This window comes from Hippopotamus amphibius, chromosome 5 (assembly GCF_030028045.1).
Source record: "Hippopotamus amphibius kiboko isolate mHipAmp2 chromosome 5, mHipAmp2.hap2, whole genome shotgun sequence".
Lineage (NCBI taxonomy): Eukaryota > Metazoa > Chordata > Mammalia > Artiodactyla > Hippopotamidae > Hippopotamus > Hippopotamus amphibius.
The window spans coordinates 94821144-94837976 of record NC_080190.1 but is presented as its reverse complement, the minus strand read 5'-3'; the positions used below and the strand labels follow the sequence as shown (position 1 = coordinate 94837976).

Here is a 16833-nt window from a genome sequence, read left to right as displayed (position 1 = left end):
TCAGATCCAAGGAAGGACGTGGTGGTGAGTTCCCTGGGTTTTATTTTTCTATAATATATCCCCAACTGAATACAGGAGGAGCCAGTGACCAGGAGACACCAATGGGGATGAAAACAAAACAAACAAACAAACAGCCCAAGGACTGTCTTTTGACCTGTGTCAGGTCAAAAGACCAGGAAAGGGGCCTGCTGGCCAGATGGGAGGTTTTGATGATAATCTCTGTCCTGCAGCCCAACAGCACAGAAAATCAGCCCACCCCTGCCAGCAAAGGCGAGCGGGACCCTCCCCATGCTGGCAGGCTGCAGTGGGCACCCATCCCATTAGACTCTCAATCTACAACAATCTCATTCAAGTACTGCAATGTTTGAAAATAAAGTGATTTTAGATTTTACAGTTTTCTAATACTTATTTTGTCAGCCATAGTGCTGTCACAGAATCACAGAAAACAAACAAAAAATATTATCAAAGAATCACACTGAGCATTTGTATGACAGGTGTGCAATGGGGATAAACTGAGAAAACATCACTTTTTTAAACTGCATATATCTCTAACATAGGTCATGGACGAATTAGGGACTGAATACCAAGAAGTGCATTTTAATTTAAAATTAGCAGTTTTTGGTAATCATTACCGTTTGAGGATGTAAAAGAAAACTGTCTCCCAAAGTGGAAAATCTTCCAAACTCCAGCTCTTCTTCCAAAGGCTGAAGTCGACTGGTTGTGCATATTCAGCTCCTAACCCTTCTCATCTGACATGACTTCTCCACGTTACATGATCTTGTTTCCAGAATCACCCACATGCTCTCCCAGGCCACTGAGTTCTTCACACTAAGACAACAACTACAGCTCAACATAGCAGCTTGTTTCCTGAGTCTGGGGTGAGGGGTGGTTGCAGTTTATGTGGGTCTAAGAAAGCACAGCTCTGCCTACCAGACACAAGGCACCAGGAGCCCCCACAGGGAGCGAACCCCCAGGCCTTAGCTCAGGACCCTTGATTTCAGATTTCTGGAGAAGGAACCCAGGTATCAAACTCCCTGCACAATTCTTAGACCCACCAAACTTTGAGAATTGCAGGGCTGCAGTTTTACTAAAGAAAATTGCTTCCTCTTTAGGCAACAGCCAGGGGTCTTACGAAGGTTTTGTAGTTTTGTAACATATGTCCAGCCTTTCCCTCTGTCACCTGTCCTCTTAATCATTCAGCATCAGAGAGGTTGGTATTGCCACTTGAAGAAACACAGTGCTTCCCGGAAGCTCTGTAAATAACTAATTATAACAATTAGCTGCAGAGAGACTCTATACATGGAAATTTAATATTGTCTAGCATATTGAAATTTAATGTTTTCTAAAATTTTGAAATTTAATATTTTCTAGAATTTTGAAATTTAATATTTTCTAGAATTTTGAAATTTAATATTTTCTAGAATTTTGAAAGGAGGAGGAACATGGAACAGTGTTAAAAGGTGGTTTTTAAAAGGAAAATGCTTGAATTGGAATTAACTTTTTTAATATATTTAAGAAAAATTCATCCTCCCCCATAGATTCCCAAATTCCTCTCCTGATCTGACGGTGCTGCTCTGAGTGGGCTACTGTGCCTTCAGTTTGGGATCTGACTCCCAGAGTCCAGAATTCAGGCCCCTTTCAGCTCTTAGCCTCACCATCAGACAGACCCAGATGTGCTCCCGCCTCAGGGGCCGCCCTGAATGGCAGCCGACCTGATGACCTGAGGCAGCTCGGAGGCAGGATGCTCTGTGCCCCAGGGGGCCGTGCGGTCTCCTTCCAGAATGACGAGCAGTGTCAGCAGTACCAGAAGACAGATGGGCGTTGGAGCCCATCAGGGATGACAAAGGACAAAGCAATGTGATCCGTCCACTTGGTGGCCTTCATCTGTTTTCTCTTCTCATGCTGAAATTTAGCTTGAAATCTGAAGATGGATCACTCCCTCAAAGAGTTTTGTAAGACTGCACAAATATTTTCAAAGAGAGTTTATTTGAAAATAGAATGTCTGTCACTCTTCCTTGCAAAGGAACTTCAAAATCCTAACCTTTGCAGTGAGTTGACATGCAAATCACAGTTCTCATAACTGTTCACTTATTAATTCAAAAACCTCCACTAAGCATGTAAAAAGGATACAATATTTATGAACCTCACACTCCAGTTGCCTCTTAATCAAATAATTACTATGGTGCAAAGGATGTAATGTATTTTCTGTATACAACCTGGAGGCAAATAAGTTTCAGTATATCTAATTAAAAAATGAAGCAAAACTTTTACATTCCACCTATTCTAGATAAAACTATATAAGAAATAATACAAGTCATTTTTTCTGAATAAATTAAATACATATTTGTTGTAAGGAATTTATTTAAAACGTATTTAAAGGTTTAATAAAAGTTGTTTGAAGCACTGACTGTATTAGCAACATAACTTTCCCCTCAACCTTCTGAGAACCAAGTAATTATACTGTAACAGGAAAAAATTTTCAGACACCAACGTTGAAATACATTCTTTCTAATCTATTGAGGAAGGAGAGTAATTGTGTAGCACTTCTTTTTCTAGTTCTTTGATACAAAATAGTTCTAAGACTATGTTTTAAAGAGAAACTAGAAAAAAAACCTTAAATAATAACAATTTATGTATTCATTCGTTATGAGAGGTGGGAAGAAAATTATTTCTGGGACTGAAGACCTTCGTAGGGCAGGGCATCGGGTGACTTGACTTCATGCTGTTGCTACACACGTGCTTTTGGACCCTTCATTCATAGGTCACGGATTTCTTTAAGAAGGAAGCACATAACGCCAAGCCTCACCATTTCTCATCCTGGGATTCATTGGAAACAACTGCTGCAGACCATTTGACCTCCTCATGGAAAATACCAAGCTCTCCCAGAGCAGCTGTACCCTGACAACAATGTCACAGGGGACACCCCACGGACAGCACAGTGCACGCACTCAGGTTTCCGCCTGGAGTACTCCTCATGAAGCTGGCCGCTTCCCCTCCTTCAGGGCCCGGCCCCTCGCCACCTTCTCAGTAGTTCTTTCCTAACTACACCCATCGAAGCAGCCCTCCCTCCACCTCTGTCCTGTCCCAGTCACTCCTCAACAAAATCCCTTGTTTTATCTCCTTTGAGCACTTGCCACTCTGTGGAAACTATTTTCTGTATTGATTTAGTGTTTACCCGTCTCTACTGAAATGTGATGCTTCTTGGGGAGGGGGCCAGCTCTAGCCAAAGAAGCTGGGCCATTTATCTGACAAATATTTATTGTTATGTCAGAAGCCAGGGATAAAATGTCAAGTAGAGCAGACGTGACCCTCATCCTCGTGTAGTTTATGGTGCAGTGGGGAAGACATATATTATAGTCCAGTGGAGAAAAGAAATAACTAGACATATAAAATTATAACTGTGGTGAGTGCTGGGAAGGAGAGAAGCCCGGGCTATCAGAGCCTATAATGGAAAATCTAATTTAGTTAATTAGATTGGAGGAGGTTTCTCTGAGGAAGAGTCTTTTGAGCTAAGATTTAAAAGGTGAGTAGACATGGATTAAGAGAACAGAGTGGAGGTTGTGGATGCCCCAGTGCAGGAGGGAAGATGGTGCCCGGGTAGGAAGGATGGAAGGATGACTGATGGGGCTGGGCCACAGGGTGCTGGGGGCATGAAAGATGGAATGCGTGGTGGGGATCTGCATGGCTAGAATATGCAGGGCAGGGGGGGTGAGTTGTGACTTTACCCTGAGTGTAATAGAATCATCAAATATTGTGGGCGTGTGCCTGTGTCTGTGTGTGTGTTCACGGGGGATAATTACTGGATTCGTGTTTTGTGAAGATGACTGCGACTAATCTGTAGAAGACTTTTAGTGAAGAGGTTTCAAAAGGGCGTAGGTAGACCACTTAGGACGTCATGGCAGTGCCCTTGGGAGAAACGATGAAAGTTTGGATTCAGGTAGTGACGGTGGGAAAGGAAATAAGTAGGTAGATCCTAGAGACATACCGAATAAGATTGAAAGGAGTTGATGTCGGGTTGGACATAAGGGGGGCTTTGGAGGATAACCCACTACGGGTCGGAGCTGATGAATGGTGTTGCCAATCTTGGAGGAAGAAGAAATTATGGGATGTAGTGTGAGACCTTAGAGGATGTGGCATGGGAGTGGACTAATTATGACTCTTTCCATTTCTTGAATTTCCATGAGTTAGCAGTTTAGCTCTATACTGTTCAAGAATTATTTACCATCACTCTGTATTAGCTCAATGGAATTCTGCAATTTTGTTTCCTACACCCTTAACTTCTGCAAAATGTACCAAGCATCGAATAGGCCTAAATTCCAGCTGGTGGACTTCTACTCTTGAGAGAATTGAAGAATTGACTGTTGGCATCTTTAGCTATAAAGGATATGGGGACAATAACATAGAACCTGCTATCAAAACCATTTCTCAAAAAATGAGAGGAATCTCAATATATACTTTCACAGAAGCTGAGGAGAAATTGTTGAAACCTTGTTGCACTTAATGCCAACATCAAGACCAAGTCAACGCTTATAAATCACAGGATGGTCATAGAACTTCTCAAATCACCCCTGTAATGTATTTACCTTCACCGTTTACTATCTCCCCAGCAGGCAGAGAGCCAGGCAGGAGATATTTTAACTAAAACAGCAGTTATGCTGAGACTGACGTCTGAGGTACTTTTTAAAGACAGCCCCAAAATGTCTGAACTGTGGGAAAATTACATGAGAAGCAATTCACTAGGATTTCCCTAGAAGACACTTTGTCCTCTTTACTCCTGTAACCCTAATTCTCTAGAAACTCTGCAATCACATAATGTAGTCCCTTCAATTTTTTAATCATTATACAAGAGTTCACTTTAACGTTATCTTTTGGAAAAGTTCCTTATATTTTTTCAGGATTCATATCTATCTATCTGGCATTTATACATTCTCACATATATATGTACGCAGCTGTATTAACCACTCTAAAATGCTTAATAACTATACATGCTCATGACAATATGTTTGATTTAAAATCTCATGTAAAATTCAACAATATTAAAAAATAATAACTTTTAGTAACAATAACACTAGTCTAAACTAATATAAAAGCAACACTTTTGACACATTCAAAATACTGCAAACATATAGGCAAAAATATAATTTAACCAATAGTATCTTTATGAGTAAACAAAGTAAATACCAACTCAATAACCTCTTTTGGGAAATTCATCAAATAAACTAATCAAGCCATCTGTTCACGCATATACCAAGTGATTAAGAAAAAAATGAATTTGTTAAATATCTTTTTTAAAAAAACCACCTCCCACAATTTACCATTTTGTTTCACTGTATTCTTCTCTCACTTTGGAAGAATTCAGTCTGTAATTTGATTTTTGACTAAAGCCAAATGAGACGTAGAGTCCAAAGGTTTAATGGGCCTCTACAAATATATAAAAAGTGTAAAGGCAAGTAACCATCAGAAGAGCAGTGATACATCAACAATGATATACCATTGGGCCAAAGGGATGTTTGAGTCCTTTTGTTGACAGCAAAGTGATGGAGGAACGTGACATAGAAGGATGGGCAAAGGCTGGTGCCCGTCACTGAGGACGCAGGCCCTGTTCCCTGCAGGTGTGTGGTCCACACCAGACACAGGAGCCTGAGGTGAGGTCTACCCTTGACTGAACTTAGCAGCCCTGATTCCTGAGCCTGGCATCTCATGTTGAAAACCATTTGTGAGCAGCGTCAGAAAACTTTCAACTTTAGCTCATTTAGCATTATGTACCCAATACTGAGGAAAGTAGGGAATATTCTACCCAATGTAGGGAACATTCACATTCAGAAAATGTATTCTAGCCGTCCTTTATGTGATAACACTTATTACTTTCTAATTATACACAAAATGTGCTCATATTAGAAAATTTGAAAAGATACAGAAAAAAATATAAATAAAATGAACAAAAAAATATAAATAAGAAAATGAAGCGGGGGGGTTGGGTGGGATGAACTGGGAGATTAGGATTGCCATGTACACATTACTAACAAAAAAAATCAAATTGTACACTTTAAATATATACAGTTCATTGCATGTCAATTGTATATCAATAAAAGCTCTTAAAGAAAAAAGAAAAAGAACATCACTCAAAATCCCATCTCTAGAAATAGCCATTGTTACCATTATGATATATTTCCTTTTAATCTTTTCTTAAGCATATATGCCTTCTAAATACAAGTAAAATCAAACTATATATAGATTATACTGCTTTTTCTTTTTTTTAATTAATTAATTAATTTATTTAATTGGCTGTGTTGGGTCTTTGTTGCTGTGCACGGGCTTTCTTTAGTTGCGGTGAGTGGGGGCTACTCTTCATTGTGGTGTGCGGGCTTCTCATTGCTGTGGCTTCTCTTGTTGTGGAGCATGGGCTCTAGGAGCATGGGCTTCAGTAGTTGCAGCACATGGGCTTAATAGTTGTGGCTCACAGGCTCTAAAGCACAGGCTCAATAGTTGTGGCACACGGGGTTAGTTGCTCCGCAGCATGTGGAATCTTCCCGGACCAGGGATCGAACCCGTGTTTCCTGCATTGGCAGGTGGATTCTTAACCACTGCACCATCTAAGAAGCCCCTATACTGCTTATTCCATCCAACTTTGTGTCATCATGATTTTCCATGTTGTTAAATATAATTTAAAATCATGAATTTCAAAGTCTACGCAACAACCAATTACGTACAATTATGCACTTATGGGTACGTTTTCTATTTCTAAAGTTCATAATTAAAAATACAATTTTTGCAACTCTTTTTTACATTTTTGAATCTGATGCCCTTAAAAACCGTTATTTTAGGCATCAATGATTCAGTTTTAAGGCATAATAAATCAATCAACAGAGGTAAAGAGAGTTTAATTTAAATTTTTTGAAAATTAAAACACAATTTTTAATTTTTAAAAAAATTTTGAAAAATAATATGGGTAATGAAAAGGCTATTTCACATAAATCACTACATTTGAAGGGCACATGTTTTCAAAGTTTTTTCCAATATTCTCCATCTAGCCGATGCCAGTGGCAGAAACAGTCTCAACACTGAGGAAAACTCCTGAACTTTTACCATCTGGATGGCTGCGGTGACCTTGTCTCAGAAGTGAGTTCTCCAGCAGGTTTTCATCTGCTCGTAAAGGAGGAGAGTGACCCGGCGTAACCTGGGCGCTGACACTTACAGGGCTCCGGGGGTCTTCTGGATGGTCAGAATCAGCCTTAACTATTACATAGAGTAACGAACAACAGTGATTCTTCGCATAGAATAGTCAGCTATCACAATGCCCACTGAACTTCATGACAAAGATGATTAGCTGAGATACGTTCTTTGTAGGTTGTCTTTACAGTCAAGCTAAACTGGAAAAATAAATGAAACACCTAAATAATCCAAATCACTATACTTGATAGAGTAAGAATACGTCTTTTCAACAACTGGCCTTACTTTGATTTTACAACGTGTCATATTTAGTTGATTCTCTTTCAAATCTATCCTACGTGGAAAATTCATCAAAACGCTTGTGTTTTAACATTAGAATCTATGAACTGCATTCTTATTGACTCTTTTTATCCCATCTAGTGGCTAGTCATTAGTAAAGGGTGTAAAAACCAACACAGTCACTTCTTTAACCCCATTGGCATAACACCTGTGCTATTCAGGATGAGGGGGCTCCCCACGTGCCATGTGCACGCCCACCAGTTCCGTCTGTGACTGGTAAGCAGCGCCCAGACAGAGACCGGTGCAGACCAGTGTGGGACCAGCAGGGCTGTCTGGGACGACCAGCAACTACATCATTGTTTCCTGCTTGTTTGCTTCTGGTGAGGCTGCGTCTGACAGGTTTTTCCATTAGAAAGTTACTATTTTCTGCTTTGTGATTCCTAGGTAATGCGTGCGGAGAGACTGAGAGCGTGGGATGTCCTGTTTCTCACACTTGGGCCCGTGTGTTGCAGAGCCCATGGGTAGCTGTCGCCCGAAGCCATTGTTGCTGGGGGGTTTGTCGGATGACAGTTCTCCATCATTCGTTCTACTTTCATGCATTAGAATTCTGCTGCGAGAAAGAGCTTTTCCTTCTCTCTCATGTACTCGTTCGTTCCAGAATTTTTTGCATCTAAATAGATTAACGGACTTTATTTTATTTTACAGGTAATTACCTATTATTATCATCACTTTATTGCTAAAATGGTCCTGGATTTCCCCATTTTGTTCCTGTGTCATTTTGACACAGCCCCATCATTTGGGGGCATTTTTATCTTTTTAGCATCATAAAATGGTCCAGGCTCTTCTTTTACTGTTTCTTCCTTGTCCTGGGATCAGCCATTTCTCCGAGGAACTGTGATTCCTTTTATCGGAGGAGATAATTGTTATTTGTTCCTGAAGGTATTGGAGAAACAAATTTAGAACCTTGCCTCTGATTCATCCCCCCAAACCACGATAATACTTGGCATATGAGTTTTCAGTTTCTCTCTACAGACAGAATTAGAGAGCATACTCAGATCTGACTGATGCTAAACTAGAAAGAGGAAGAAATTGTTTCTCCACCTCTGCCCTCAAGTACACTTCACATCAAAGCCTTCACACCTTCCAGAGACAAGTATGTTTTATCCTTATTGGTTATCATGATAATTATGGCATGCATTGTTTTATTCTGAAAAGGAAATATCCTTATCAGAAAAGGCTAAAACTTACCCACAAGCAGACTGCTCTTTTTTTTAACATTTGAAAGCACAGGTTCAGATTGGAAAAAGGATTTAAACCACCAGGTGGGTTCTGCCACTGCTGGTAATCCTATCGAATAAGATTCACATCACTCCCTTAGCAGACACATTCGGGAGATGAATAACAGGGAAGCAATGAGGATGATGTTGAGAACTGAGCTGCATACCTTGCTGGGATTTTTCATCCTTTACGAAGTTAACAGAGTCAGGGCCGGTTAAAGAGCTACCTGAAGAAACACTGGCCTCTGCAGGAAACAAAGGATAATAAACAAATGAATAAACAACAACAAGCACAAGCTTTTGTGTAAACTCGTGAGCAGCACGGTCGGTCTGCAATCGTTAATCCTGGGTCACCAATTCATGAGCTGAAAACTTGATTAAATTATCAACCAATTAAAAGTCTTCCAGAGTAATGCATATTACATTTGTATTAATAAAGTAAATTTCTTTCCATGGTGGACAACTCTCTCTTTCCACAGATATAAATGCAGAATTTAAAGTACATTATAAATGTTATTAAAATTAAAATCTTGGGAAGTACAAAATTAAGAATGAATATTATTGTATTAGAAATATTACTTGTATATTATATACACTAACTTGTATGGTATATACATTTTATTTATCATATCATACTTGTATTTTAAACTGACAAGTCATTTAAAAGATCAGAATATAAAAATAATTTCTATGGATGTAATAACTCTAATGTATTCTTTGTAAAAAGAATAAGTCAATAAATGTTTCCAACCCTTATCTACAAACAGCCTTTGAAATAAGAGTTTTCTACATGCTGGCTTACTTTCAATAAATGATAATTTGGTTCTGAAGTGATTGTCTCACTATATGAAATTTCTGAATTTTCTTTAAGAAGCTACAATTTTCTATTTAGCTATAAATAATCACAGATGGATAGAGAGATAAAAATAGAACTGTCCAGATAGAAGCTGACCTATTAGCCAGAGCAGAAAATAGAAATCAGAAAAAACAACCAATTTTTGGATTTTTTTGGTGTGGACCATTTTTCAAGACTTCATTGAATTTGTTGCAATATTGCTTCTGTGTTATATTTTGGGTTTTTGGCTGCGAGGCATGTAGGATCTTAGCTTCCCGACCAGGTATGGAACCCACAACCCCCTGAGTTGGAAGGTGAAGTCCTAACCACTGGACCACCAGGGAAGTCTCAGAAATGAGAAAATCTTTGAGGCACAGTCACATGACTCCTCTTTTCTAAGAAATGAATATTTTATTTACGTAAAATTATCAGTTTTTAAAGTATCCTGTTAAAGTTACTTGAAATTAAAACATAATTTTGAGATATAAGCTTGTTTTCACTTATTTACATCTTAATGGTTTCCTGGATATAACACAACATAGTCAAAGCCAAGCGATGAGGCTGGACAGTTTTGATTCCGATTGGTCTCTGATGAGGTCTATTCCTATTTTCTTCCCTGTCACAAATCATTGTGATTCTTCTCCCTGAAGTTCTGACCAGGACATGATAGGTAGGTTAATAATTTCCCACGAACTTCACCTCAAATCATATTCTCTGGGGACACCTCCAGGGCTGGTACCACTTACTTCGATAATACTGACTTTTGGCCAGAAGGCAGCCGATGGACGGTACTGATGCCATGTCCCGAGCCGGAGTCAGTGAGGCTGTGACCAGCGACCTGTGAGACAGGCAGGAGGAGAGCTGGGATTAATCCCTGGAGTCGCTTCTCCTCTTCCCCTGAGTAGTTTCTTTTGTAAAGCAACATAATTTACCATATCTGATAAATATCTGATAAAGAGAATTAAGGAGTTTACACAAAATTGTAACCAAATACATTGCAATAAACAAAAAATGCAATGAACATTACATTTACTTGAAAAAACAAGGAAAAAATATATATATATCCAAGTACTAACAATGCCACGACTTGCTCCATCTGAAACACTAAAGGTCAGAGACGTGTAAACACAGTCGTAACAGCCATTCACCCACGTGCTTTCTCCAACCTGTTCTTTACGATAAACCTGGTTCTAAAGCTTCTTCAGAAAAAGCACACTTTGGAAGAGCTGATAGGCCGTGATCCGGGACAGACCCGCTGCCCAGAGGGGCTGAGCCATCTGGGAGGCCGGCACTCCTCGGTCTAGAGGCGGAAACCTGAGCTGGGAGCACACGCACGTGGGCACAGGGCCACCACAGGCGGAGCCCGAGGCCCGCCCTTGACTGTGCCAGCCTGCCAGGTGGGGCTTCAGCCCAGCAGGACTTGGCCCGGACGTGATGTAGCCCTCAGCCACCGTAAGGTCACAGCTCAGGACTGCTGGTCTGACAGGGAGGGAAGCAGTAGCCACTCTGGGGACAGTCACACACTCTGGGGACAGCACCATGCCGGGCTTTGCGGGGAAGCCAGCTACAGGCTGCAGGACTGGACACCATCACAGCCCCCAGGATTCAGGGCACAGTCACAGGGTCTCGGGGGACAGGGAAGAGCTTGGGAGAGCACAGGAGCCTTCCTGGGGAGGGACATGCACTGCAGCCCCGATGAACAGCGGGTAGAGGTTCCCGCGAGAGTGACCGGAGACAGAGGGGAATCAGGGGACTGAGGGCATTCTATCCACACTGTTGGTTGATACAAAAGCTCGGTTTCTAGCCTGCTTTTAGTAATGGTCCTTATCTGAACTGCTTGCCATTTCAATAGACTCAGTTTACCAAGGGGTCAAGCTGTGGCTCCCTTGATCTTGAGGTGAGGATGCTGTCAGTTGCTGTTTCAGTTTATGTGGTGGCTGTTGGCTTTACCAGCTTAAATCAACTTGGTAACATATACAAAAGGACTCAAGTCAGCTAGGTTCAAATGTATTCAAAACATTTATCTATTGAATAAGTTTGCCATCATGTTTCTTTTAAAATACCTACTCCACCTGGTTATAGCTCCTTTTTGTTGCCAGTATTACGCACTTCTGCCTTTTCTATTTTTGTCTTGATTAGCTTTGCTGGTTGTTTCTCTACTAAATTAGTTCTTTCAAAGAACGACCTCTCTTTTGTTTTTCGGATTTGTATTTTATTACTTTCTATCTTGTTTTTATTATTCTTCATTTTACCTACTTTAAAAGTATTCCTCTTATTATTTATTTCAAAATATTTTGTAACTGCCATTGGGACGTTTCTTGAATATTTGAATTATTTAGGGATGTTCTTCTTTTCCAAACACATACATGTTCTCAATTGTCTTTTAATTGATGATTCCTAAATTCACTGTATAATCGGAAAAGAATGCTTCCTTTTTATTCATTATTTGAAATATTTTTTGGAAGTGGCTTTCTGTGTATTAACAATAGTAAATATTCTTCATTTACTGCACAGGCATGATTTTGTGTCTATTTGATTGTCATACTTAACTATGTGAAGTGAATAATTTATACAATTACCAACGTGTTACCTGCCCTCCCAGTTTCTGGTATGATAGCATTGCCTGATTCTGTCCATCTTGGCCTAGTGTGTTTTGCAGCTGTGTGGAAAGGTGCGCACAGAATCATGATGTCATAGCTTCTCAGCGGATCTAGGTTTTTACCTTCCTTTATCAGCACTAAGGGTTTACTTTTGCCCTAGATTCTCATTGGTCTAATATTAATATTGCAGCACCAGCTTTTTTGTAAGTAATCAGAAGGTATCTCCTTACATCTCTTTATCTTCAACTAGCTGCTCTGTTTCATTTGAGAAGTAACTTATAAGCACCCTTTTGCTGCATTATTTATTTCTGTCACAGTTGTTGATTTGTTGGCTGAGTTGCTTACCACTAGATTTCTTCATAAATTTTGGAATGCGGGTTTGCGGGTTCCTTTTGAGCGGGAGGTAGCATTTATCATCCTCTTGAGCTCCACACCCCCGGCCACTACACCACGCCTCTCCTGAATGATGGTATTGAGGTTTTACCCACCTGAGCCTAGTTTTTGTATCTTTCTATTATAACACTAGTCACATTTTATTGAGTTATTTGTTAGAATGTGAGTTTCTCAGAGGCAGGGATACCATATTCATTTTCACTTTAGCTCACCCAGTACAAAACCTAACACCTAGAGTAGTTCATGTTCTGGAAGTCTGATGAAACCAATGTACTAGTCCTCCTGTGCGTGGTAGTGAGGGTTACATCCTTGGCTAATCCTTAAAATGCAATAACAGGGCTCCGATTTCCACACCGTAACCACGACACAACAAGGCTAATTTTTACCCAATTGTTTTCTGACACATCTTTTTCAACATCTCAGTATTAAAATGAGGCACATCCACATTTTCACTGAGTCTCTTCAATCATAACAAGAAGAGAGCCCAACTCTGAGGACACACTTCAAACCTTACAAACACCTCATTAAGGGAAGAGAAAGGTAGGTTTAAGAAAGAGCAAGTACTAATTAAAGTCAACTGCAGCCTCTCAGAAAGGTGACCTATTTATCACATGTAAGACACTCTTACTCTTGCGGGGCTTATTGACGATGGATGAAGCAGTAGATAGGTATCCGATTGCAGCCTGTAGAGCATGGAAATTCGAGGCAAGAAAGATGGTTTTGCTGGTAGATAATTTATTGCGACCCGGCGCTGTCAGACCATTGACCAAGTGCACAGCGTAAGATCCGATTTGGGTGACTTCGCCACCTCCACCTCATTCCAGGCTGCAACCGTGAGATGTCTGTGTGTTCACACGGCACTGCAGGGATTTTAAACACGCAGCAATATCAAAATCAATGAATGTGCCACGTTTAACGTACACTGGGCACCTCCAATAACGAAAGCAGGAAAGGAACACGTGTAACAGATGCTTTACAAAGGCACGGGGTCTGCGGGGGGTGCTGCCCGAGACAGGGATCACCCTTCATCCCCCTCACCGTCCTCCTGTGAGTTTTCCTGGGGAAAGGAACCTACCTGAGTCCCCGAAGGATGAACTTACAGCTCACAGCATTGGATTCAGGTGATGCCGGGGAGGGCTGTGGACCTGGGGCCACCTCTGCCTGTGATTACTTCCCTGAGACTGACCGTAACTCCCGCTGCCTTGAAGCTGCAGGAGATGATAAACCCTGCACATGCTGCCTCTTACCACTCCACCTGCACTCATTAAAGTCACTCTCCTCCTTCCACAGATTTTCTCCAACGTGTCCACGACACCCGGCTATAGTCAGCTCATCCCGAAGTCCAGTGAGTGCTTCTTCTCTGATCCTCAAGCACCTGAGGTGCCGGGAATGCTGGAGCATCACCTCCCACACTGCCCCCCTCCCCCAGATCATCACTGGTCGAGGCTGGAATGGTTGCCCTGGGTCTCCATCTGCTGGGGTTGATGTGACAAGCACCACAGGCAGGGTGGCTTAAACAATAGAAACTTGTATTCTATTTCCTCCCAGATCTGCGGGCACCCTGGTTTCTTCTGAGGCTTCTCTCTGTGTGTATAGACAGCTGGCTTCTCTCCGTGTCTTCATAGGGTCTCCCTCTTTGTGTGTCTGTGTCCTGATCGCCTCTCCTTTAAGAATTCAGTCATATTGGACCAGGGCCCCATCCTAATGACATTTGAACTTAGTTACTTCTTTAAAGACCCCATCTCCAAATACAGTCACGTTCTAAGGTCCTGGGGGGTTAGAACTTCAACATGTGCACTTTGGGAGAACACTGTTCAGCCCATAACAAGCTGCTAGAGTCTCCCAGGTACAGTGGGCGCTCCACCCATCACCAACAATGGGCTCCAGATAGCTGCCCGCCAGCTGACAGGTGGTCCAGCTCTGAAATCCCCGAATCCCTTGGCCAAGTGGGCGCCCTGGGATGCAGACACTGAGATGCACGTGGGGACATTTCTAGGACAGAAGGAAGCCTTGAGCGTCACCTGTTCAATCCATGGATCTCATCAATTATATCACAAGACCACTCAGACCACTCACCAGGGGACATGAGATTTCAAACACAAAGTGTATGCTAAGCACAAAAATTTTAATTTTGTCCCTGGAATGAATTATCCCTTTCATTGAATATCCTGAATTATATCAATTTGGATTTATCTTTACCCATAAATCTGGGCACTGCTACTGCTGGAATGTAATGTACAGAGTTTCTGACATAAAATTTCACACACTACAGTCATTTTTTCACTGATCCTTCAACTAAACTTACACAAAACAGTTTCTTATTTAGAATTAAAACCAGAGAAGCAATGAGCTTTAGAGGAAGAGACACAAGATGCAATTTTTATCACCTCATAGTAGTTATCAAAGAGCCCACATCAACCCAACACATTGAAAGCATTGGATTGTGCATTATTTACTTAAAATAAAAATTTTAAATCTGAGACTTACGTAAAAAGAAAGAATAGTTTTAACAGTGGTATTTATCTTATTGTACTTTTCACTCTTTATACATAATTGAGGATATAGTTTCCAAATATGGTGTTTTTTTCACTTCCCATCTGCTTTTTTTTTCCTCTTATGAAAATGAACTTTGTTGAACTTTCAGATGAAGTATTAACTTTTATCAGATGATCCAAAGCTCACAAGGATTTTGAATTTCAGCCCAGGGAAGGCAACATATCTTGATGAATTTCACCACCAGAAAGGAAGGGGAGAAAAAAGTACTTTTGGCAGAATGTTCCCAAGGTGTTGCCAGGAGCCACAGAAAACTTACTTGTATTGTAAACCCATTATAACATTATAAAATAGTTTTATGTAATCAACATCAGTAGTTGAAGGTAATTTATAAATAGTTAAATACAGAAAGGCACAAGCAATTAGTGTTGCTTGAGTCATAGGGTGTTTTTCTAAAGTATCATGTCTGCATGTGTTTAAACTCAGGCCCTCCATCACAAAAACATGCAGAGATATGGAATTATAGGTGCTTATAAGTAAATGTTTGTAAAACAATAGTTTTACCTGCAAATGTTGGTGACACATTTGCTGAAAACAGAGCTGCTTCCACCTGAGGCACAGCCTCCTGTCTTTGCAACTATAACACTGAACGCAAAGGTCAAACCCGGACTCCCTCATGAATCCACACTCGTCTCAGATTAAGGGTAAAAGTGTGCAGATGTCTCGAGGTTTTCATAACTCTTGACCAAGGCTGCACTGTGCTCACGGACTCGTCCCTCGTGACCACCCTACCGGTAGGTACACTTTATTTAGGGCCAAAGGTGTTCGTGTTCTTCCTCTATTTAATCCTACCCTCCCTCCCAACAACCAACAGCATGGGATATACCTGGACCAGGGATCAAGGGAGCAATGGGGGTGAGACAGGAAGTAGAGCCTGTACCGTCTCCAGGCACATCAAAGCAGGTGACACACACTGTTCTCGGGAGTGTGCCCGTTCCTGACGGAGCCGTGATAATAGTTGTTCAGTCAACATCATTGCTCTGACTTGCAATGTGATGTGGTGAGGAGATGAAGGAATATCCCCGAGGTTATTTATGGTCCAACTGGTGGAGATCATTTCATTCACGGATGCTAAGAAGGAAGACCCTTTGTTCATCGTGTGAGGAGATGCAGAGGGAGTGTCTCAGCCTGGAGCCCAGGAAGCACATTTCTTGGACTGAGGAGGTTTCTGAGGCTGCGAGTTCCTTAAGGCTCTTTATTACATTAAAAAAAAAAAGTTTTTTCTTTCTGGCTCCTTCTGATGAAACCTGCTAGCTGATGTAACTTTTTAGATACCCCACTGGAAGCAACATGCTAACTGCACAGCATGAAGCCAGGGGAATGAAGGCCCCCAACTCTGTCATCCTAGTTCAGACTGCATAGCCTGTAATTAAAGCACATTCTCCTCTGAATGCCTGTCTAATACGCTCGGCAAGGTTGGTTAAATGCCTCCAGAGAGCTGGTCTTTCACTTGATAATTTGCAAGATGGTGCAGGCACTGATCAAGGCTGGTCCACCATCTTCACCTCCCAGTGTTGCAAATGAGATCCCTCGAGCAGCAAGGAATGTCTAAACACAGAATTCGAGTAAGACATCACAAACCGTAATACAGGATGCATAATATACCACTGAATTGTACATTGTTCATCTCTTTAGTAAGACTGTTTACACTTCACAGAACTGGGAAGAAACGTGATCCAGAGTTCAGGCCTGGAAGCTGCGAACCAGAGGTCAGTTCTGGGCTGAA

The 16833-nt window shown here is 41.2% G+C and overlaps 1 protein-coding gene across 1 annotated transcript; it reads right to left on the bottom strand.

Annotated features, from left to right (window-relative positions):
* Positions 1 to 8296: 8296 nt before the first annotated feature.
* On the bottom strand, positions 8297 to 10362 carry PPDPFL (pancreatic progenitor cell differentiation and proliferation factor like). The gene is given in 4 exon segments (XM_057736979.1): positions 8297 to 8417; positions 8694 to 8796; positions 8894 to 8971; positions 10308 to 10362. Coding segments are annotated over 4 exon segments (357 nt in total).
* Between the last annotated feature and the right edge of the window lie 6471 nt (positions 10363 to 16833).